Raw genomic sequence first — 25,367 nt, 5'->3', positions numbered from 1 at the left:
GAAGGCACTGCTTTGATCCATCCTGAGCCTCTAATGCATGCTCAGTTCAAAAGCAAATAAGCTACTGAATGTTCAGCCAAGTTATGTTAGACCAGCTACCTCGGGCAGCTCTGAGAGAATGGGGTGCTTCTTTAGGGTAGAAATGAATGGAATATTGTGTAGCTAGAGAGCACATAGTTAAGCCCTTAGCTGTTTCAGTTTCTCTAAAAGCTCTAAAAATTAATTGCAGAAAATATGGGACTGCAAATTCTCCTAAACATGATCATACATATAGCTCACATAGAAAACTCTATGTGAAATATTTTATAAGTATAGGAATGAGTGTCATATGTGACTCAAATATTTTTTGCAAAAATGGCCATGTGTGCAACTGTAGATTCATGAAGACACTTATCAAGGAGTCAGAATGTAGCATTTGTTGTTCACTTAGGATAAGATTCTGTGTCATCCATGCCTGATGTAGGTAAGTCTCCAAGCACAGAGGCAGGACATAAGGCACCGTGGAAGCAATCTCCATTGTCCCACACTTCCTTCCGTGCATTTCATCTAAAGGGCAAAAACATCACAGGGGGGAGCAAAGGCCACAAGGGTGCTGCATGGACACAGTAGATGCCACCAAGCCCAGCCTTCTTGGCCCCCTGCCTTCCTGCTCCTCTTGGATGCCCCTTTAGCCCTCTCCAAGGCCAGTGCCTGACCTCAGAGAAGCAGCTGCCAAGGGTCTTTGGACACTGCCCATACTTTATTTAGCACCATCTCAATGCACAAGATCTTGCCGATATGGCACCTTGTAGCCTCTGTGTCAAGGGCTGGAACATCAATTAACTAAATGAATAAACTATTGATTCATAAAAGGTTATTGCTCAATACGTTTGCCTTAAGGTTGCCTCTGCAATATATGTATGTGATCTCACTCTTAGCAATACCCATTAGAGTCTTGCTACAGATTCTTTTTCAAATTGGGTTCCCATCCTTGCCTTTCTGGGTGCTCCAAGGCAGGGATGGATGAATCAGTCTTTTTCTGTTCCATGTCAGTTTTGTTTGTATTCAGTCATAAGTCTGTTCAGTCTAATTTCTGCTTTTCCATTTTTTTGGAAGCATGAAAGTGTACGCAATTTTTGCACACAATTTTCCCCAAGAAATGCATTTTATATGCAGCTTTCCCTAATACACATGCATTTGTGTAGCCAACATTCTCATTTTCATATGCAAGCCCAGAACTGCTTTGCATAATTCAAAAGTATGCAGCCCAAAAGAAAACTGCATGTTAGTCCCAGGGAGTGCAGGTTAGTGTCAGAGACCAGTCTTCCCCCTCTCCTTTCAAGCAGGTCAGGACAAGAGACTACTAACTGCAGTCTTTATTATGTTAAATGGGCCAACTAGGCTGGCCTTATGATAGGAAAAGGAAGTTCCATATATATCAGCATATAAAAAACATTTGAAACCTAAATTAGCAAAGCAAGAGAGCCGGACCTAGAGTGAGAGCAAATGCCTCTGCTATTTCTGTGTGGACTGATGACCTTCTCTGTCAATTTTAACAGGTTGAGTGGTTGAAGAATGAAGAGGTGATTGACCCTGTTGAAGATCGAAATTTTTACATCACGATTGACCACAACCTGATCATAAAACAGGCGCGCCTCTCCGACACAGCCAATTATACTTGTGTTGCCAAAAACATTGTGGCAAAGAGGAAGAGCACAACAGCTGCTGTCATTGTGTATGGTAAGGGAGCTCATGCTGCATCAAGCTGATGAAACTGCAGGCTGAAAGGTCTACTAAAGGTAGTCCGGAGCATTCTGCTATCCAGACAGTTGTTTTTCCCTGCATTTAGGACTATAAAAATAGAATATGCATCTAGTCATGTAGGTGTCAGCTAAACTGTATGTGCCTCCCATAGTTCTACATAAGCAAAGAAGAGCAAAGCTGCATTTTTGGTGGGCATGATCATTTGTTTAGGTATTTATATCCCTCCTTTTTGCAAATTCCTCAAGGTGGCTATCAAAATCAATAGCTGTAAAACTGTGAAACAATTTATAAAAATTGAATAGCCATCAGGAGATTCAGGACAGGATCTAGAATTGCAATATTTTGGGCACTTGGGCAAGACACCTTCAAGGCCCCCCATACTCTGTCCCACCACCATTGGCACTGGTAGCTGTTGGTCCTTAGTCTCCTTTTTATCATTAACTTACTTGCTTAACAGGAAGAGAACTACTAAGCATGAAATCAGTGACATCGACTCCTTCTTCTCATCAACACCATTTTCTGCCAGGGCAAGTGACATACGAAATGGGGAAGCAAGTCCAGAGGGCTTTTCTCAGTAGTCTGCTGGAGTGTGGGCCCTGGACAGGTTCCCAGCCAACACTGGGATTCCAAACAGATTCAAACTGTTATGACAACAAAAACAGTGAAACCAACAAGTCATTAGAACAATTCTCCAGTTCCAAGAGGGACACTGATCACAGAAGTAAAGCACCATTGAACAAGTCCTGGGACATATTGTGAAGCCTACAAACGGTATGAGAGGCATCCTGCAAATTACTTAGTGCCACAAATTTTGGTGCCACCACTGAGGAGGCTGTCTTTCTAGAACCCACCCTTCTTACCTCAGAAAGCACTCCAAAAATGAAGATCTTAATTGATGGGCTGTGTTAATTAAATATGAAGCAAATCAAATGGACCAAAACGGACTATAGCCCAACCACCAGGTAGTTTTCTTAGAGCACCTTCATGTGGAAGGATTCCTCACTCTCATGAACAACTCTAAAGTAATTGTACAATAGTACACATGTCGGACTCTTGCGCCTTTGGCCTAGCAACTGAGAGCAGGTTGGTGTTGCAGGTTTCAACCTAGTTTACGAATTAAAAATGAAACCTTTTCAGCAAGATATTAGGGACAATTTATACGTTACATGAACCAGCAGAAAGCTGTTTTATAGGGATCATCTAAATCATAAAGCATCTCTAGTCCAGCACCATGCATTGCTCCCAGTGGCTAGTACTAACGTGAAGATTGTCTATACAAAGGAAGGATTCTGGTTTCTCCTGTGTGGAGCTGCTCTGCTGTGCATTGCACGGGGCTGAAACAATGTCTAAACTGGATTTTATTGTCTACTAAAACAAGAAAACTATTGTGAAGAGAAGATCTTGCTTTAATGATATGTTAGCTGACCCTTGTGCATTCTATTAAAATGTTTAGCTACATGGCGGATGCTGCTTAAACCCCTGTTTCACAGCTAGAGAAACAGTTGTCTTAGAGAAGTCAAAGTGAGGATTTTTAATTCCACAAGATGAACCCAGATTATGAGTGGTATTTGTGATACAAAGGAAACCCAACAGACCAACAATGTACAATTCATTTGGAAAGTACAAAGTATGTATGAGCATAAGCAAAATGTAGTGCACACAAGATCAGTATTTGTTTTGTCATTATTTGTTTTTTGGCGCCAGGCTAAGACCTTTTCATTTAAAACTTACTTTAATTGTTTATTTATTTATTTAACTAGGGTTGTTTTTTTTTTAATTTTTAGCCGAGAATGCCCTGAGGCTTTATTGAGGTTTTATGGCACTGGGCTTTTATTGTATTGGAGTTTTATTGTATGGTTTATTTATTGATGTTGTGAGCTGCCCCGAGGCTTTATTGCAATGGGGCAGCATAGAAATGTTTTAAATAAATAGTAAATAAATAAATATAATTATCTTATCTAAATACAAAGAGCTTCAAAGATTCAATTAGTGAAACATCATCATTTACTGCAAGATAGTATTAGGAATGGGGGGACGGGACTGAAACCAGATCAAGCACTCTAACACCATTTTTAAAAGTGTTCCAGCCACTGAGCCAAAGACAGTGTGTGAATTCAAGGAAGCTTAAACATTCGGTGCCGTTTAGGCCTTCCAAGTGCTGTAAAGAAGAAGAGGAGAGGAGGTGACAATGCAGGAAGGAGAAGAGCAAACCTTTAAAGAGCACTAAATTTTCATTTATTCTGTCAAATATGTTTCAGTTAAAATCTTGTTCAGGCATGACAAAAGAGAATATTGGTAGTTTTTCCCTTTAATTGAAGCCCATTTGTGAGCACCCTGCCAATCTGCCTGTTGAGAAACCTGGAAGTTCCCTTGGGCAGAACATTAGCTGCTCAGGAAATATATAAGAAAAGATAAATAATGCTTGAGGAAAGGAAGTCAGTAGCTTCTTTCCTGGGGTTGCACGGAATTTGAGCTATGCCTACAGGCAGGTCATCCTTCAGAATCTTCAGCAGGCTGTTGTCGCCTAGCAAGTACAACATATAGTCTTTCTTTTAGCATCTGAGCAGAACAGAAGATTGTTGATCTCTTGGAAGGGTGCTTGACATTTCAGAACAGTGTGGACAAGGTTGCCATTTAGTGGCATGCCAAAACCCCTGAGGAGGCTGTAATGCAGAAGGAACGTGAAAAAAGAAGCTTGTCAAGTAAGCATCTCTGAACAAAGGCTGAACTTCAGAGGAGAAATTATGTAATTATGATCAGCATATCTGTTATGCGATACATTAATCATTTGTACTTTTTATTGATTTCATTAGAATGAACAAATTATATGCCAGCGTTCTATGTATCAGCTGAAATGGAAATAAACACCCCATTGAGAGAATCTAAGATCAGCCTTAATTGTAGTGCACTTAATGAGGAGTCTAGCAGTCTGTAGGAAACCAAGAAGGAAATTGCATGGCTCGAAGGAGTGAAAGACCTTAGGTGAAATGCTAGTTCCTGTGTAGTGATAACTATAGTGATTAAGCTTTAGCCGTCCACATATTTGGGTGTGTGAAAATGGTTTGTTGAGGCTAGCAGGAAAATGTAACAGATTACCCAATACAACTCAAGAGCTGGTGAAAACAATAGGAAACTTTAAGACCTCAGTGCTCAATGAATTGTCTGCTGTGCCTCTAAACCATCTGTATTTCCTTCACTTCCTAGTCAATGGAGGATGGTCAACCTGGACCGAGTGGTCCGTGTGTAACAGTCGTTGCGGAAAAGGCTCTCAGAAGCGTACGAGGACCTGTACCAACCCTACGCCACTCAATGGGGGTGCCTTCTGCGAAGGCCAGAGTTTACAGAAAATAGCTTGTACTACCTTGTGTCCAGGTATGTCAGATCATTATGATAAATCATTTGCATGTATTTGGTAGCCTTCTTGTTCTTCAAGCATCAAGGTTTTTTTAATTGATCACTTACATTTTTGCTTTTTTTTTTTTTTAAAAAAATGAGTAAATTCCCTATTGCATTACTTGGATACCGAGAAAGGAATAGAAACATTAGTAAATTAATTTGGATTATGGCAGCAAGTGGCCCATCATCTCAGTTCCTTATAATTCTGTCAATTTATGTAACATTTTAAAGCTCAGAATGTTCAAGACATGAACCTTAGAGCTGTCAACTTCACTGGAAATAAACTGGAATTAAAATATCTAAAATAATTCTGATGCAAAACATATTCATAAGCTCAGTTAATGGGCAGTAACATGCTTTGTTCAGTGAAGCTGAAAACATTTGAAGTGCTTGCATGGTGGCGTTTCCATTTTATCTTTCAGGAAGAAAAAGAGCATTCTCTCAAGGGGAAAAAAAACTTTTATAGTTACATTTTAAAATGCCTAAAGAGGTAATCCGGGGGCGATGCCTGGCACCATCCAAAACCAGAGGATTCTGGGCATCCTGTGCATAGCAGCAATAGTATGTAGGCTAAGGTCACCTCTGTACTTTTCTTGCTCTGCAAGGCAGCTAGACAGTCTAACTCCAACACTTTGGAGAAAGTGAGAAGCAAGCTGAGGCACTGTAAGGATGCACCATATCTTGATGGCACCCATCTCCTTCTCCCCCACCCTCTAGGCCCTTTCTCCAAGGTCACTGTTATGACCTCTGATCCACCAGCCTGTTTCTTTCTGCATCATCTGCAAGTGGGGAGGTCAACCTGAGTGCCGGTCCCCAGATTGGAGATCAGAATACTCTTCTGACTACGGAAAAGCCTCCTGCCCTCCAGATGTTCTCTTGAGGCTGAAGGATTGCTCTGTCCATTACCTTGGGCAAATACTTTTCTGCTTTCCTGCCCATGAGAGATTGTCACACTTTGCTCTCAGATTGATTTTGAAACAAACTGAGTTCTTGAAGTAAAAATCAGCCAAAATTTTCATCTTGTATCTATTTTTGAGCCAATGCAAGGTTCCTTTCATCATTTCCTTATTCCTCACCTGACCAGTTGTGGTATGAGCAGAAAGGGCACAGGGATAAGCTGGACATGCACATGGAAACATGTCATGAGCGAAGCCAACTGGAGCTGAGGGTTAGACTAGATGGCCCAGGAGACCCCTTCTGACTTGCTCTGTTTCTCTGTAACAGAGAGAAAGAAGGAGGCCATCTGACACACCTATTCACTGCTTTACCTTTGAAAGTTGGCCCTTGGAACTTCTGTTCCCCCGAGAGCAACTGCTGTTGTAGTCTCCCTTAGAAGACTACAGATCCAAGGTCCACCATCATTGTGTCCATTTTTTCTCTAGAACAATTCTGCACCAAAACACACAGACATACCATCTCCCATCTCTAGGCATTACTGTGTCAGCTACAAGTCATCTCAGCTCAGTATCCTATAGACCAAAGAAGGCTTCAAAAGGAGTGGCAGTCATACCAGTAGAAAAATCCCCCCAGAGCTCTGGAATCCATTTGCTTCCTTGAGTGGTTTCTTGTTGAAGGCACAGGCTGCCCAAAGTCAAAACCTCAATGTGAAGTGATCTGACCATAGCAAGATAACAGATGTTAAATTCCTCAGTTTCTCAGTATTATTATCTGTCCTGGCCAAAAGTAAATAAAATAATAAAAATAGAATTATTAAAATTAAAAGTATTGAGTTAAAAGTAAGGTCTCCTATATGTAGTGGGGTGATGTCTTGTTGCATTCAGAACATAATGAGTTGTCCCAAATCCAACAGTCTAGTATGGAAGTCGAGTTTCCCTAATACAGTTATCCCTGGGATCTTTAGCACCAAATTTAATGGATGGCTTTGGGCCAGTCGCAGATTCTCAGCCCAACTTACGCCACTGGGTTATTATTTGGGGATAAGATTGATAGCAGGAGGAGGAGAACAATGTAAGCCACTTTGAGTTTGTCATAAGAAAAAAATCAGAATATAAATCTAATCACAGATAAAAAATAAAAATCCTCAGACCGTATCTATCAGCTCAAGCTGGGAGGGTGATAAACAGCAGGGTGGTTAAAGCATAAGCAGTTGACCCATAAATTAAATTTATGATTAAATTGGTCCAAAATAAACTCTCTTTCAATGATGATTATAACATCAATAGGGAAGATTTTGTTTTGGACTGATCTGGCATTCAGTAACAGCACTACAATACAGACTGTTAAGGCAGTCAGGAATTGCCTAGTTAGGGAAAGACTGGGTAGACAGGACATGTGCAAGGTGCTTAACTGCTCGCAGCAACTGGCTTTTTAACTCCCATGTCTTACGAACATATTCCAGAACATTTAGTCTGGCATTCTGTGCATCAGTGAGCAACCAGCTGCCCACAGGAACCCATGAGCAGGATGAGGCATGTCTCTATTTAACTTTGACCACCTTAAAGGAATACCCAGGCTATACAGTCGCCACCATCTTTTTTATAGTCCTCTGATGCAATGATCTTGAGTGGAAGACAGGAAAGAACAGACATCTTCTTTCTCCATGTGCCACTGATATTTGTGATTGCACAGGCTCTCGCAAAGCACAATGCGGAATGCATGGTAATCAGCAGGCAAAGGGCTGATGCACATACTGGTTTATCAGCAGAAAGTGCTGATTGAGAAGGACGTCAGGAGAATTCAGGATTTCTATTATTCTTTTTTCCTTTGAAAAGGACATTTTAAGCCCTCTGAGTTCTCTTTGTGTGGTTTGGAAGAACTTTGCTAGAATATAAAGCAAGGCACCATTACCCTACTGAAGCACAGTACAGTGTTCTCTGTAATGCTTCTGTGATAACCATTTTGGATTTCATGCAGAGCTTTCACTGCCTGCATTCTCCTGGGCCTGCCCTATTGTAAAGTATCCAATGACATGGCTTTTCTGGCTCTCCACAGGTTGCACTGTTCCTGCTTCTGGCAATGGTAGTCTGTGAGAGGGCAATTAAAGGCTTTACAATGAGGCACAGGAGAGTATGGGAGGAGAGTGTGGGTATCACTGACATGCTACCGACCAAGAATGGAGTTGGAGAAAGACAATATTAGACTGCAGTAAACTTGGTTCTCCTCTTGTTCTCAGTAGGTGGAGCAATCAGGATTGGAAAAGTCTTGGAAACCTTTGTCTGTCGTGTGTGTCTAGGGCTTTGAAATTTGTACCATCAGTGGATCTCTCCTAGTCCCCATATATAGAGCATCTTTCCAACTCACAGAAGCAAAAGGACAGGTGACACTTCTGTATCAGTGCTCACATTCAGTGAAGCCACTGGATCAGAAGTTCTGTTTCTATGGTGCCTTAATTAATCATTACAGTATGGACTGTTTGGATTAGCAAGTTTTTCTGCAAAACTAGTGGTACAAATGCTAGTGAAAGGTTGGTCTTGCAGTTTTCTATGACACGGGATCCTTTTATTAAAGCAGGAAAACATTTAAAGGATTGGACACCTCCTCTTACTGCAGTAGTACCAAAATCAAAGATCCAGGTTGCAAACACTCTGACTGGGAGTGTTTGCAACCTATTAGAAAGGATTTCATTTGTACATAAGCTCTGTGTGAAGCCTAAGTCATATTCTCTGGGGATAACAATGTCAAAAATTTCTCCTAAGACTCATTGTAGCATTGCACTCTAACTGTCTGGGCTGTTCCTCCAACAAACAAGGCAAATGGAGAGGAACAGATATAAAATGAAACATGGTCGTTGACTTTAGGCTTGGGAATGTTTTCTTTGGGCTGAGTTAGAGTTGCTTGCATCTTTACGATCTGTAATTTTGAATAAACAGAGCATCAGTTTTCTCAAAGGTTTCTGTGCCCTTCACACACAGGAAACTCATGTTATTTTTAAAGACTCTTTTTCTCTTTAATGGCATCTCTCTCTCCCCCCTGCTCCCTCCCCACCCCTTTGCCATTTTGTTTTCACATTTTCTTATGACAGTGGATGGGAGGTGGACAGCATGGAGCAAATGGTCCACATGTGGGACAGAGTGTACCCACTGGCGCAGGAGGGAGTGCACGGCACCAGCACCAAAGAACGGCGGCAAAGACTGTGAGGGTCTTGTCTTGCAGTCCAAGAACTGCACAGATGGGCTGTGTATGCAGAGTAAGTGAAGTCCATTAATGCTGCTACATTGACATTATGCTTTTCAAGGGTGGGTGTCGGGAGGGGAATAGCTGTTGAAGAACATACTAAAACTTCAGCATTCTCAAGCTATTGAAAAGGGTCTCCTATAAGCATGTATTGGAGGAGATCCAAAGGGAATTCCACAGTTTGACCACAGAGCAGGAAAAACAACAACCCTACGTTCAAAAGATTTGGCACCACTTGGCAGAAACAACTCATGTTCTTTGCTCTGTTAAACCACTTGGGAAATGTTTAGGCTGTAGTTTCCTGGGTATTGCAGGCAATGTTCCCTTCAAAAGACATCAGAAATTGCCTGGGATTTTGCACAGCAAACTATTCCTTTTTTTTTTTAAATTTATACTAGAAGGAGATCAGTTTAAGTGGTGGAAAGTTCTTGGAGGGCTTTTCCAGTTGGAACCTGATAAATCTTTGCCCCAAAAAACCTTTATGCATTGTCTGACCAAGGGGTAGTAATGGACAGATCATTCTATTTCTATATCTATTTCTGTATCAGTTTTCCATGTGTTCATTTGCAAGTCTATTCCATCACATTTCTACATTTTTAAATACCTGCATGAAAATTCACAATTAAATATGCAGTTCTAAACACATTTTCTCACAAAAGATATATTTCTAATGGTGTAATCCACTTTGCATCTACTAAGAAATAAGTAGACCACTGATTTCAGTAGTCCTTCTTCCTAGGTAAGTGGGTACAGGATTGCACCCTGTTTTTCTATATATACCTTTTGGTACTTTTTAAGTTAAGAAATAAACTTATGAATGTGTCAGAGTCTGAAGAAAAACTGTGTTTTGATATATACATTAGTCCAAGAGATACAGACCAGCTTATCTTGGAATGAGCAAAGAACAAATTCATCAAGTATCCCATTAGGGAGATAAAAGCCTCACTGGATAAGAGCTACTTTTCTGCTGATATGAATATCTGCATGGGATGAAATTGGTCCTACATATGGTTTCATTAGGAAAGATTGTGATCATGGTACAATATTCTTTCAGGTCTCTGCTTAGATATGTCTGCTGAAAAGTCATCTTAGGTTCCAATCCTATACATATATTCCTGGGATTAAGACTCTGAACTTCATGGGAATTACTTCTAAAACTGACACGTATAGGATTATAAGGTTGGGCTATAATCATAAACACACCTATCAGGAGTAAACCGTGTTAGGATTTGCTTCCATGTAAAACTTTCTAGGACCATCCTCATAGACCTGGTTCATATAATATGGCATTTCACCAACTGGGCTCCAGTGGAGCATCATACAGAAATGATGCCCATTGGTGCCCCATGTGATGTCAGAACTCCAATGTGTAAATTAAGGTATTAGTGCATCATTATTGTGTCATTTCTCCATGGTGCCCTATTGGAGCCAAGCAGCTCATGGCTTGTTGAGCCCAGGTGACAGGGACTGTTTGAAGGCTAAATAATCCTACAATAACCCATCTTTTGATTTTACAGGTTTTTGAGTTGTTTGAAGGTTTTTGACCCTCAAACAACTCCCATCACCTGCATTGTCACGACACAACAAGCCACAGTCAGCAAGGCATGCTCAGGTGCCATCAAAGATGACACTTACCAGGATGCCACAGCCTCCATGGGTGAACTAACCTATGGTGCATTGTCATGTCCTACAAACCAGGTCACTGACTGTATACCATTAATAGTTTTCAGAGATTGTGTCCACACTGGCTTTGGATTTATTTCAGTCATTCTGGGTTGTGGTGTATAATGTGCATGCTGAGTTGCTTTTGAATAACCAAATATAAGGAAACCATGGGCTATATTAGGATTGTGTGTAATCTGTTAACCACACCAGCAACCCACCCCCATTAGGTTCAGGAGAGACAAAAGGCATAGTAGTGGCTTGAATATTCAAAATGGCCACCTTGCTTGATTTTGCAAACTGACTCAGGCACTTGGGCTGCTATAATAGAGTGGCAATTGCCCATGAGTAAGCACATAGTATTTTTTTCTGTCCTGCCTATCCTACCTGTCCAGACCTATGAATTTAGTTTGTGAAGACTGTTGAAACACTGCAGAAATCAATATATTCTAAGCAATGCCCTTATCCTTTACTTTTCTCTTTGGTTCAGATAACACTACAGATGACTAAAAATTTATATCATGTAATCATCATCATAATACTCTTCTCAGGGTGATCTTCTGTGTTGAAAGGCATTTTGTAGGCTAGAATTCATAGGGAGGCAAAATACTTCTGACTTTAGAAAGAGACAAACTTCAGGGATACCAGGGTATGGGGGTAGGTCTCTTCCAAAGTTAACTGCATGACAGTTAAGTCTTTGAGGCAAAAGAACTAATTCATGCAAAACTCCACTAGGATGAATGAGCCATTATGATAAATTAGCAGGAAAAGCTATTTCTTTCATATCAAGCAGCTTATATTTTGTATTATCAGCCTGTATTTAGACAGGTGTGTCACCCTTGTATGAATGAAAAGCAGAACTATTTAAGTAGATATTTGGAGAGGTGTAAAATAAAAAGAGCAGCCCTGTAGGTATGCCATTATTATGTAGACAGCATGTTGCTTTTTATTTTCAAAAATAATAGCTGAATTTGAAGTCTTTGCCCTCTCCAAGAGAGTTGGTGATGCTAATATAAATGCTTTTCTAATACGGGTACATTATAGGAATAGAAGACATTCCTGCACCAAAAATGGAGATGGGAAAATATATAATTTCACAGTCACCTTCTTGACCTATTCTTCTGTTCATTTTGTGTCCATGTAGTCAAATTACTTCTGATTTTGCTGCTACGTTTCAAGACAAAGTTGTAGGTCAAGATGGCCTAGGAAGGAGAAACAGGGTCATTTCAAGCAAAGAATACAATGCCTCTCAGAACCAATTTAAGCATTAAGCATGCTGTTTGTTCTCTTTCTCTCTCTCTCTCCCGCCCCCCTCCCCCCGCCCACACACACACACACACACAAATAAGAAACTGTCCACATAAGAAGCAATCCAGAGAGCTGGCTGGCTATAGGAACGGTATAGAAATTGTTTAAATAAATAAATAAATAAATTTTAAATTAAATTAAATTAAATTAATAAAATAAATAAAATAAAATAAAATAAAATAAATGATATTGAAGAGGCAAGTATGGAGACTCAATTCAGATTGCGATCACAACAGGGCCAAAAGGTTAACACATTGTACTCAGTGAGACTAAGTTCCTAATCCTGATTGCATCTCCTGTGCTTACATCTGAGTACAGAAAAGAAAAGCCATATCTAAGTCCAACATACCCTTGTCTTTTTCTCCATGAGCATTGTTAGAGCCTAAGCTGAATTTAATGCTCAAAATGAAGGTAAGCGTTGTTTTGTTGCTAGCTGTCATGGAGTTGTTAATGGCAATGATCCTCAATTATTTTATTTATTTATTTATTTATTTTTCAATTTATATCCTGCCTTTTTCCTACAAAGGGCTCAAGGCAGCTTACATCATTCTCCTCCTCCATCTTATCCCCACAACAACAACCCTGTGAGGTAGGTTGGGCTGAGAGTCTGTGCCTGGCCCAAAGTCACCCAGTTGGCTCCATGGCCAAGCGGGGACTAGAACCCAGAACGTCTGAGTCCCAGTTCCACGCTCTTAACCACTAATTAGCATATGCATAGGCAGACCCAGGAATTCCAGGTTTGCTGACAAAGAGCAAAGACTGCCAGGCCTGCCCGATAACTTGTACTTAGCAAAGGTCCTGCTTTTACCTTACTTTTGCATAAGTAGATGGAGCACCAGATGTTGCCACTCACGTAAGCCAACCAAGTCTTTCTCCTTTACCTGGCTCAGCTGTGGAAGAGATAATCCTGTTCTTGGCTTCTTTGCTAATCCAAAGTAGCTCTTGCAACATATACCTAGTCATGAACTGGTTCTTTATTTGGAGGAGAGAATGGTTACCCTTTTCTCCCAAACTCTGAATGTTGTGTCAGGGAACTCTGTTGACCAGGATACTGTATTAACTTGGCTGCACAAGCCACATACTTGCTCCGACTCATTTGGACCCTTCTTGTGGCTTTAGGTATTTGTTACCATGTCCATTGAGATGGCAGGTGATCATGAAAGCATCTAATGCCTGTTAGGAAAAAGTATTCATGGCACTTGCCATACGAAGCTGATCCTTGAAGAGGGAGAGAAGGACAATCTCATACAAATAGGATTTATTTTTATGTTTTCAGCTGTGCTCACACAAAGCCTGGAATTGAACAGAAGCAACCAAAGACACCGGTGTTGATAAACAAGTATTCCAAATTCTTTTGGAAGGAAGCATAGATGGAGAGGTTAAAGATATGCTCTGTCTATAGAAAAGGACTAGGCTGAAGTAATTGGTCAGCCCTATGGAGTTGAAATCATAGTAAATGGAAAATGATAGTTTCGGCCATACAGATGAATCAGTAAAAGAATATTCTTATAGTCTCTCCTTTTCTCACACGCACAACCAATGTAAGGTAACTGTATAAATACAGACATCCTAGAAAATATTGCTTTGCATTTACAAGCCTTTTCTCTTCCAGTGCATTATTCACTACAGTAACATCAGTCAGGCAGATCAATAAGCTCTTTCATACACCTAGCCCTACTCCTGTGTAAAGTAGCAGTCTCAACTGGTATTGATTTCTTCAGCGATAAAAACTGTGGAGCCTTGCCTGTTCCTTCACACCCCCTCCACCCCTCGTAATTACAGTATTTTTCACCCAACGATGTACTTTCTGCTTACCGCTAACTGAGGTATTTCTGGTGCAACTCGACTGTCACATTTATTCAGACTAATGATCCTGCCAGTACACAGACTTTCTCATTCTGTAGTTAGTATTTCCCCCCTAACGTAAAAGGATGAATAGTCATTAAGCCAGCATGCTCTCAGAAGGAGTAGGGGTGGAGGGGAGAGAGAGATACAGAACTGAAAACGAAAACTAGCTATAGCAAAAATTTTGAACTGCCGCTATTAGACAAGGCTTCCCAAGTACACAGCATCTTCACGCTGGAGTCCTTACAATAATTTAATAATTATGATAATGGGTTTAATTGGCCCTTCGCAGCAGTTTGTGCTGGAAGACACATGAACATTTGGCAAGCTGCCATCCATAGGAGTTCGTTTATTTACCTCTATGTGTGCCATCCTTTCTATTTTTATATGTGTTAGCATCATGGTTTAGTAAAACTCGTGTGAGTGCAATAAGAACATGCATAGGATTGTGCCACAGGTCTGCTTTAACAGTGACTTTACTGCATGGCGACCAGATCCCAAGTGGTTCTCAGGCCCACTGTTGTTGTGGGAAGGCTGCTTGAGTCCATTCTGTCGTTCAGTCATTAACTAGCTGTTAGCCCAGGACACCTTGGTGTCTGAGACAAAGGGCAAGATGGCATGTGTCTCTCCACCCACCTTATTCCATGTGCACAAGGCAACAAGATGAGCAGTTCAGCTTCCTCTACATGTGAATCACTTCTACACGTAAGGTAGCATAGGAAGTGTAGAACAGGACACAGAGCACACGCCCTTCGATCTTCCAACCCCTCAGTGTTCCCTACCACCCAACAATTGACACCTGGGGTAACCATCTCACTCTTCCTAAAGCAGTCGCTGGACCCAGCTGGAGGAAAGAGGGTTAGAAGGCCACAAACACATGTTGCTTTACTGTCTCTTCACAGTTTTCTGAATGCTCCCGCCCCGCCCCCCGCCCTTCAGTTCCACTACTTTATGTGTTCCTTTCATTCTTCCTTGGAAAAAAATTTCCTCAGACTCTTCATGCATAGATCTCTTCTCCTTTCTCTTCTAACATCATCATCATCAAATACTCTGTCTGCACATATCTATCAGAAGCTACATTTAAGGCACAGACTTATACACAGCTGGCTGGAGAATCCCAGGAATTGTAGGACTTCTAAGCATGCAAAGGGTTCTATCTTTAAAGGATTAATATGGTTTTATATCTACAGTAGGATCACTATTGTTTTCACAATTGTTTAGTTAAACATCTGTTCAGTGGAGGTGAATGGGCTGCACCACCATTCAGATCTGTGTCATTCCTTCTTGAAATTCTTGTGTGGTGACTGGAACATTAGTCATTACTATTCCTTTTATTTTTATTCACTGTATTTATATCCCACCTTGTATCCTTGCAAGGAACTCAAGGCATCACCCAGTTAGCTCCACGGCTGAGGGAGGACTAGAACCCCGAGCTCCAGGATCCCCAGCCCCACCCCCTGAACCAGTGCACCACACCACCACTCAGATAATACTTCAGATAATATACCGTATAATTCAATAAATCAGCTAGATAGATGTTCACATGTGGTGTCCAAAGAGGACGAAACCAGCAAATAATATATGATGGCCCTGGAACCAAGTGAACAGGAGCTGAGGACCAGAAGCACACACAGACAGGTGAGGGGCATGTGGGTCGGTTGAGCATGGGATATAACGTCTTGATCTTCACAGCTTATCAAAGGATAAGTGATACCTTCTTTCGCATCATTTACCTTCTCAGCTAAGACATGAGCTTGTGCTTTTCTTAAACTGATTTGCTCCTTTGAAAAATGTCCATCTTTTTGCCAGAAGAAGTGGCTATGAGTAACAGCAAAAAAGCCCATGCTGTGCAAACCTGCTTATAACACACAAGCTTCCTGACCTCTGAATTGTTTTTGCAATGCCATCCAGACAGAATCATGGTGACAACATACCTGTTACTGGCTAGGACAATTGCAATAGCACACGATGGATAGAAAGGGCTAATTTGGGAAGAGTAGCTTCTAATGAATTCATATAGAGAACCATTTTATCATAGTTTTATCAAAATCTTCCTTGAAAAAGATTTTTATCAGAAGATTGATGGGGTATTACTTTCAACTTAAAGAAATGCTGTCTTGGATTTCTAAAATTTGTTCTTCGCTGCAATCTTCTGCCGAAGTCACTGTCCTTCCTTTGTTCTTTTCTTTTCCTTGCTGCCGTGTTTCTCATGCATTTGATGAGTTGAACATTAAGAAAAACCATTGCTCCTTTTTAGAAGTTCCTTTCTGCTTGCAATATAAACTAATTGCAGAATCATGTTTTTAGTATGTTAAACTTTTCATGTTTCTGGCATAAAGTTGTTTTCCTGGCATAGCACGTGGTTCAGATATCTTGGGAGCCCATGCAAGTGTAAACAGTCAGTTGAGTTTCATCATCCATGTAACTTTTCCTAGAGTGGATCTGTGAGCAAGTTCACAGGAATCCTGTCAGATTTGTAACGTTCACATTTTCATGGGCTAATTCTTATATAATATTCTTTCATGGCTATTTTAGCAAATAATGCTGCATGTATTTTTATGTTATTTTCTTTATTTATTGTGACTTTACCTTGCCATTTTCCTTTCAAGGAACTCAGAGCAGCTTACATGTCCCTCTTGCTCGTAAGCTTTTCCCTCCAAAACAATCCTGTGAGGTAGGCTGGACTGGCAGTCCGTGACTGCCCCAAAGTCACCCTGTAAGTCCCCCAGCAGAGTAGCAATGAGAACCAGATCACCCAGCTCCATACTCCTTAACCACTGATCTACTTTGCCAGCACTATGCTGGCTCTAGCCCCACTGTCATTTATTTGGTTGTTTGAGTTGTACCCTACCAAGTGGTGCTCAAATTAGCTAAGTGTGGAAATACAAACATAATAGAAGGTAAGTAAACATAAGAAAACAGCAATAGAAGAAAAGTGCAAACCACAAAAATAAGCAAGGAAACAGCCAGTTAAAACCTGTAGAACATATTTAAAAGCCAGCTTAAAAGCTGAGGTCCTGTCTCAATAGGAGTCTTTGATTACTGGTGAAGGGTATTCAGATATGGGGATAGCTGGTCTTCATTCCCTTAACTAAGAGTTAGAGTTAACATAGTCAGACCCAAAGATATCCTGCGTTGGCAGCTGCAAGTTGGTGATAGCACAAAGACAGACTGAGAGTAGTCACAGAGAACTACTTCAAACAACTTTGACAGCTTCTGACCTTGTGTTTGGGCGGATTGCATGGACATCTGTACTCGTTTTCTTTTGCCCATTAGATCCAACATGATTTGTCATTGCAACTTTTGCAAAGGGTTGAGAGTTACTTTATTTAGAGTAAAATTTGCTCAAGTGTTCACCTGAATGCATGAAGGCTTAAATGGGAGAGGTCGGTGGGCCTGGGCATACTGACTTTGCCCCCAACATCTCTGGGCACACTGGTCCCTTCAGTGCAGACCCTGTGGTGTCGAATCGGCAAGGTGTGAGACTTCTACTTGTATTTGCTTGAATAATGCCAGGTCTGTGACTGCATGGAAAACTCTACTCTCTTTCAGACCTTGCCAATTCAACACCACAGGGTCTGCACTGAAATGGGCAGGGGCTTAACAGGGCTCAAGAGTGAAAGTCTATAAATAGTTACCCTGACATAAAGCCCACTGTGTTCAGTGAGGCTACTTCTAGGAAAGCGTGCAGAGGGTTACAGCCTTAAACATCTTACAGTATTTAACAGTATAATCCTAGGCATAGCTGAATATAGGTACTTGCCCCACCCTCATTCCATTCAACAGGACTTAATTCCTCAAAAGTCAGTAAAGGATTGCAGTGTAATTGTTTTAAATGTTGATGAGTCTTTGAAGACATGCAAAAGAATCAATGCAAACCCAGGTTTCTGTATCCTGTCTGTAAAGCAACTTTGAAAGGAGTGAGAAATTAGCAGAAGTTTGTGCAACTTTTTTCCAAGTCACACATGATTTGAATAATTTGCAGATAATGTGTACAATATGCAAATATCTATGTGTCTTTATGTTGTAGCATACTACTGTTTGACACATACATGCGCTAGACCTATTCTGCATAACAGCAGGGCATATTGGACCTGAATTTTTGGCTTCTCTTTGTGCTTATTTCAAAAAATCCATGGACGCTTTAATGGAATATAGGTCATGATAAAGTAAGTGGCACCTATCAAGCCTTTAAGCAGATTTGCTTTCAGTAAGCAAACAAGATAGAGGGGAGTTTTGTGTGTGTGTGTTTGATTGAACAGCAGACTAATGGAGAAATACAATGCTCTTGAAAGATCATCACTATCAACTCTTCTGAATGTGCACAAAGGGATTAAGTTAGCCTTTTTATTAAAACAATGTGGATCAGATGCTTTGGATATATATGACTGCCTGCATAATGGCATTTCCATCCATCCATATGGAGTCCTTTGGTAATTCTATACTAAATAGAAAATATTCATGCAAATAAGGATAAATTATGGCAATATATATGTTAGTGCTACTCTAACATCTTCATTTTGGGTAGGCTTCTGGTACAGCACTGACCCAGTGTGGTTCAAGTCCATACTCTCTGTGTGGTATGGATAAATGTGGACTTAGTTTGGGTTGAGATCTGGCTTCTGAATCAGGCCCTTGGGCAGCTGCATCAGAATTTTCTGCCCTTGATAGCTTTTCAGTGTTTTAGACTGGAGTCTTCTGCAGCCTGGAGATGCTGGAGATGTTAGGGCTTGAACCTGGACTTTTTCTGAAAGAAAGCTTGTTGTTAGCCCCTGAGCTGCTTCATGTGGCTTTTAGGAATCAGTTGTAGTGAGAGAGATCTTGTCTCTAGAACAGAGTCTTTTAGCTGGGTTTAATCTTCAGAGAGTTACCCTCTTTGACTCTTCTTTCAAGATATCAGTGTAAAATGTTCCACAGAGAAGCTGGGAGATGTCTCTTGACCCATTTTGGAGAAAATTGAAAACTTCACACATCCTGACAGTGTGATTGCTACAAAAGTATTGAGACTGTGTCCATATGGTAAGCAGCTTTCATGAAATGGTGGATGTTTGGTTCGGACCAATCTTTAAACTCTTCCAGAAGCCCATACACCAAAGTATCTTTCTCTTTTAGTTAATAGTCATAACCATGTGGATGTCCAAACTCTTGGAGATGGTCACAGGTTCAGGTTTCTAAAGACAACTAAGTGACAGGTGATAGCCCAGAAACAGATGAAAGTCTTCAAGTTACTAAGCACTCAAAAAGTGTCTCTGTGGCCATCTCTTTCTTTTATTTATTCAAAGGGCTGTCAAATAGAGGAAGGGGGAAATTTGTTTTCTGTTCCTTTAGAGGGCAGGATGTGATGCCCAATGGATTCAAATTTGGAATGTTGGAAAAGAATGTTACTGACCATTGGGAAGAACATCCTGAATATTCAGAATATTCTTAATGCTTGTTCCTCTCTGAACATTTGTTTGAGTAGCAATATGAAATAAATGATCGTGCTTCATTTGATTCTTGCAATTCAGAGTAGGTTACAGCAGTTTATAAAGATGGATCTCTATCAAGGATTCACAGCATTAGCTCTATCAAGTCTCTAGATGCATGTGCTCTGAAGATGTGGCTCGGTGCATGTGCGCTCTCTTGTGCATAGTACAAAGTTCTCACACACATAAACATGAGAAAATTAAAAGCTAAATTTCAGTTTATAGTACTTACACCAGCATGGTCATACTTTATCAAGAGGCTGTTTCACTTATCATCAATAGTATGCACAGCAGAGGGAAAAAAATCAATGGCATCCACAATCTTCCTGAGAATTCAACATGAAGACTGACAGAGAGCATATGTCTTCTACAAACTGGCATCCTTTTTATGCTGCTTTTAACCACCATCACAGTTTCTGGGAACTGCAGCATGGCAAGGTTCTGGAAATGTTCATTTAATCATCCCTTGCAGAAGTATGCTGCCCTTACTTTTGCCCAAAAAAATCCAGCATCTCTTGGTGCTTTTTTATTTTATTTATTTTGATGTTGGGTGACAAATCTAAACTTCATGGATAAATGGGAATTTAAACCCAAAACTCTCTAGTCCTAAACCTGTTTAATAAGATATTAACATCCAACTAGCATTTCAGTAAGAGCGTATCACCTCTAAAGTGCCTATGAATTAAATGTTCCTCCATGATTTTGCCGTTGCTCTTCATTTGTGGCCTTATGCTACTTACCGTATTCATGCATTGCTGGCTGATTTTTAAAACATGTGTTACCTTTATGCTCTACTTGTGGGCTGTCCAAAAGCTTCTACCTAGACAAGCAGTGCTAGATCAGTCTGGGCTGAGCATCTGATCTTATATGCTTATACATCTGCAGATAACTTTTATTTCCACTCTGAACAGCTAGATTGTTTGGTGTTTTCCATCTATAATACTTAATTCTTGCATATACTTAAATCTTGCAAAAGTGTTTGCAAGACAAAAAAAACTTAATTCTTGCAAAAGTGTTGAACATATGAAAATCAGCACACATTGATTTGCTTGTGATTTGATTCAAACTGAAGCAAAATGTAGCCCTATTATGCTTCGTTAGACTTGAGGGAAAAGATTGAACAGTCATCAATCAATTAATGATTTTGGAGAGACAATGTCTGCATAAAAGTATGCAACTAGTATTTCAGTCTGTGGCATCTTATTAATATCACTGCTGCATGAGAGAAATGCAATATTCACTTAACCAATCCCCTCAGGAAAAGTCTGAGCCAGTAGACAAGTAATGTTTGGAGAGTCAATATTCAGACTTTATGGTGATCACCTACTCCCTAGTTGGAAGTTATTAACCCTTCAGAAAAAAAGGTAAATTACTACAATTTATTTCTAGGATATCTGATGTTAGCATTGAGCTATGGCATAATTAGTGCAAACCTAAAAGTCATTGCATTTAACAGCCATGGCAGAAATCACCGTGGCTTCCTGTGATGTGCAAACCTGGCCATTGAGAAGGTCGGCATCTCAAAATTCAGCTGGCATTGACAATATCACATATAAAATGTCAGCATTCACCAATTTCACCCTGTATTTTACATTCACTGCAAAACATAAACTACTGCACAGAGCCAAATTCAAGGATATACTCTGTTTGCATATGCATATAAATTCAAATCTATGTAACTATAAATGTTCTCACTAGCTCTGATAATAGCTGCAGTGGTGAGAAGTAATAAAATAGGCAAGATAGCAGCTTCTTTCAGTGCAGTTGGATTCTTTTCTGGTTTCTTTGATTGTTTGTGGGGCCAGTATAGCATTCTCGTCATAGGTAAAAGCCATAGCAGTTCTACAGTGAATAAGATAAAGTATGGAAAAATCCACACAGTGTCCTAATGGAAGCAGGCAAGTTTAGTGTGCTTTAGAACTTGATTTATTGAAATTTGACTACACTAAATAAAAGATTACCTAGCTCAGGCTCTGGTCCCCAAGATAGACTCTTAAAATGAACAGCAGTTACCCTGCATGTCACATAAATCAAACAGAAACTTAATATAGCATGTTAATAAAAGAACACCAGGAGTTACCTTGAAAGCATTCTCCATTTTGTCTTTCTGCCAGCCCATAGAGAAAAGGGGCTTTAACAGAGAACTAGAGTTTCAGCAGAAACTCCTTTCCTAGCACACCACTCTGCATACTTGTGTCTTGACAATCTGCTTCATAATTTAAGTGGCATGTCTCTTTCATACCCCCATTATGTAATTTTCTTTTGAGCCACATTCCAGTTTCAAGATGAAGAAAGAAGAAACCTTAGACTGCAATTCTTTGCCCACTTTCCTATGAGAAAGCCTTCTTGAGTTTATTCCTGAGTAGGCATGTTTAAGATTGCACTGCTAGTGCATGAAAGAAATTCACTTATTTAATAGAAAGCTACAGATGGCCATTACATTGTATACAACCACCTACAAGCCACAGACACGGGAACTGTGCCGCTCAGCAGGACACGTGGGCTGTTTCTGACCATGTGCCAGGCCTGCTCACTGCGTTTTTGCCTGCTATATACTGGAGTGTTACTTCCACTATCTGGAGAAGCTGCCATAGCTGGCAAAGCAGGAAAGAGCCCCAGGGTTGATTGAGAACATAAGCCAACTGTGCTTGGTTCTGGACTAAGGCCTTTATCTACATGACCAGATACATGAACATCTTGGCCACTTGGGGTTGCTTAGCATCTTTGACAGGAGGATTGGTTGCCTCTTGGGGCCTAAGATATGGGGCCAAGTGGAGGGACATAACTCTTGGTCCCAGTCAGTGCAACAGGGGATATTGGGAAGAAGGCAAGAGAAATGTGGCCCAGATAGTTAATGGCTGCGCCTTGTTCCAGCAACCCCTCTACTGACAGGTTTGGTGGTTGCCTGATCAGCCCGCCCTCAGATCTCTAGATGCCAATGTGTAATTCCAGATTGGTGCATGATAAGATCTCCCTCAACCGTGATGTAATAGTGCACGAGGCAGCCAATCACTCACATGCAGTGGAGATTGGGATAGATGAACAGGAAGAAGTTAGTCTCTTCCCGTTGTGTCTGCCAGGGTACTTGGTTCAGCATCATGGCAAACTTGAGGGCCAGGAATGGAGGGGCTGCTCTGGTCTGTAAGAACTTGCTCTCTCTTTCCATGCTCTCTGGCTGTCTGAATACTAGCCTGGAGTATTTGCAGCTTGAGTTTGGGCCAGTGGGGCAGACCATCTACCTTGCAACCCAACTGTCTCCCTGCATGAGCTGAAGGAGGCAGTTTCAAACCTGATGCTGAGAACCCAGGCTATTGATTCTCATAGCCAGGGGGACAGTGACATCCATGCCTAGGGCATCTAGTTTGGGGTAACTCAGGATTGCATGGCCTCCATGGCAACCATATGTGTTGTCAGCCCAAATCTGGAGTGGGCAGGGCTCACTGGCTCTCATGCTCACCACATGCTCATGACCTACTTCTTCTCCATCTCTATTTTGGCTTCCCCCACCCCATTTTCATCCCCTAGGGATGATTCAGCCAGAAACAGGTGCTTCCCAGCTCCTGTTGGCTTTTAATCCAAAGCTCACAAGGTTCCATTTAAAAGCAGCTCTGCCACCTTGGCTATGCTTAGTGCCAAAAATGTGGTTCCTCCTTGTTAGGTCCACCTTGTCCCAGAACCAGGGCCAACAAATTCGAATCTGTATGTGTGGAACAGGAAGCATTTCAGAGAAAGCCACCTTGGTGGTCCTGAATATTAATCTCCTTTGCAACACAAGTTTAGCTTCCACGACCTCACAACTTCATTGGTGCTTCAGCTATCTATCCTGAGTGCAGACATGGCCCATGACAACTGAAGCCCACCCTAGCGCTATCTACAAACCTAGTGCATGTGTCTACATGCTTCACACTAAGCAGGTAATTTACAACCCCACAGAGCTCCTCGTGTGGTGGATGCAGAGAAAGGAAAACAGGGAAACCCTCTTCATTGCCCTGCATGGAATTCCTTGTTGCTTATGGCTATCAAAGAGGTGTTTAAAGGAAAGGCTGATGGAAGAGCCTTAGTTTTCACTGTGAGGAAGTCTTTTCAGGACTTCCCAAAAACTGGCCATACACATCATATATTCTGTTCTTTCTTGTGAAATTTTGCTGCTTTCTCTTGGTAAATTTTGGCATGCTTGAGAGCCAAAGTAGGCATGATGTTCAATGTGTTTTTGTGTTTTTGATTTAGTTTGTTTTTCTGAGAGCTAGTATCATTTTAGCTGCTTTGACTTTTGTTTTGTTTTCTTTTGTTTTTTGCAGACTCTAGTACGTTTGATTATTTTTTTTATATCCAGGTGTTTAAAAATGCAAGTAGTGTGGGCTGCGCAGGGACATAATGATAATAATCAGATATGTATCTTTCCTGGAGTAGAGAATTTAACTTTTATGACTGCAGCAGAGAAGGGTTAAATTCTCCTTTCAGGATCACTGTGATACTAGTACTCATCACATACATGTACCTCTCTGATGCTATTTGACTGTTTTAAAAATCTGCAAGTTAAATGCAAACATGCTTTTAACTTTCTTGTTAAGTTAGTTCCCAAGAAAGATGACAGTTTCTACCATGTTTTGCCTTTTGCCTATGAGAAAACTAAAAGAATGTGGACCTCTGTGAGTTATGCTTCTCCTAACAAAACTGCAACTCCTAGCTGTAAGCTCTCAGTGATGTAAAGTTTAAAACCGGGGGGAAAGATGAAATAGAGCCAATTTAAAAAAAATATTGTCAGTATTGGAAAAACATAAATGATAATTGAAGTTTCAACAAAGCCTGAAGTCTAACTTTGTCCTAGTTTTTCTTTCCTAAAACTGGAATGATTAATTCCCATCACTCTGAATAATTTGAGATCATTTAAATGCAAGGGGGTATCCAAGTGTTGAACTAATGGCACTGTAACTATTCCAGCAGTAAACACACAAGAAATGAGCAACAAACACCACTAGAACCTTTGAAAATATTTTTTGTTTCATCAAAAGCCACTTGAGGCATCTTAAATTACTTTTTTTTTCTCAAAGCAAGTTACTGACTGTGACACCAGCTGCTCGAGGCACAGATCAGCAGTGCCAGCAACTATTGTGGAGTCAAATTCAACAGCACCTTTTTCTACATTTACCCTAGTAAAGGAATGTGGTAGCGATAGTTAGAAGTCCCTCCGGTACTTGCCATGCAGCAGTGCTGATACCGTGAGCAAAATAGATCAAGGAGGAAGCTGAATAAATCCCTGCTTTGCACAGCTCTCACTTTGAAGCTGGGAGAAAAGTCATTTTTCATTATTACAGGTACTAATCTCAGCAGATTTGCCTCATTACCAAAAGAAAATGTCCTTTCTTATTATCCAAAAGATCAGATAGGCAAGCATGAAAAAGCCCAAACCTTCTAAAAGACATGGCCAGGCTCACATCTTGGGAAGAAGGCGTCACCAGTTACCAACTGTTTGTTGCTGCAGAAGTATTCTCCTGGCCACTCCCAAAGCTTATTAAAATACTGAATTGTAAATCAAAACAGTGCTCAAAGTGCTTGATGTCAGGCTCTCCAACGTGTTGCTTTAGAGACCATGGAGAAGGGTGTCATCCTTGCATGCGTTTCTTGGAACAGCTGTGTTCGGTCAAAGCACAACATAAAAGTCTGACCTTCACTTCCTTACACCTCTGGACACCCTGTGCTCTACCGTAAACAGCTTGTGTCCCAGGGTCAGCCCACCATTGCCTGGAACCCACCTTCTGCCTTGTTTCAGACGTCTTGCAGCTTGTGCTCCTCAATGGTGAATTACTCAGTGCT

General features: G+C 40.8%; 1 protein-coding gene across 2 annotated transcripts in view; it reads left to right on the top strand.

Moving 5' to 3' along the window:
- The window catches only part of UNC5C (unc-5 netrin receptor C), a 357,053-nt gene that overhangs the window by 282,181 nt on the left and 49,505 nt on the right, over window positions 1-25,367 (top strand). For both annotated transcript variants that reach the window (XM_044428611.1, XM_044428610.1), the window contains exons 5-7: window positions 1,539-1,719; window positions 4,948-5,115; window positions 9,122-9,286. In XM_044428611.1, the coding sequence (XP_044284546.1) occupies window positions 1,539-1,719; window positions 4,948-5,115; window positions 9,122-9,286 (514 nt within the window). The remainder of the gene's footprint in view (window positions 1-1,538; window positions 1,720-4,947; window positions 5,116-9,121; window positions 9,287-25,367) is intronic.

Source organism: Varanus komodoensis, unplaced genomic scaffold (assembly GCF_004798865.1).
Source record: "Varanus komodoensis strain SLA01 unplaced genomic scaffold, ASM479886v1 scaffold2, whole genome shotgun sequence".
Lineage (NCBI taxonomy): Eukaryota > Metazoa > Chordata > Lepidosauria > Squamata > Varanidae > Varanus > Varanus komodoensis.
The sequence above is the reverse complement of the archived record's forward strand: the minus strand, read 5'-3'. Positions and strand labels throughout refer to the sequence as shown.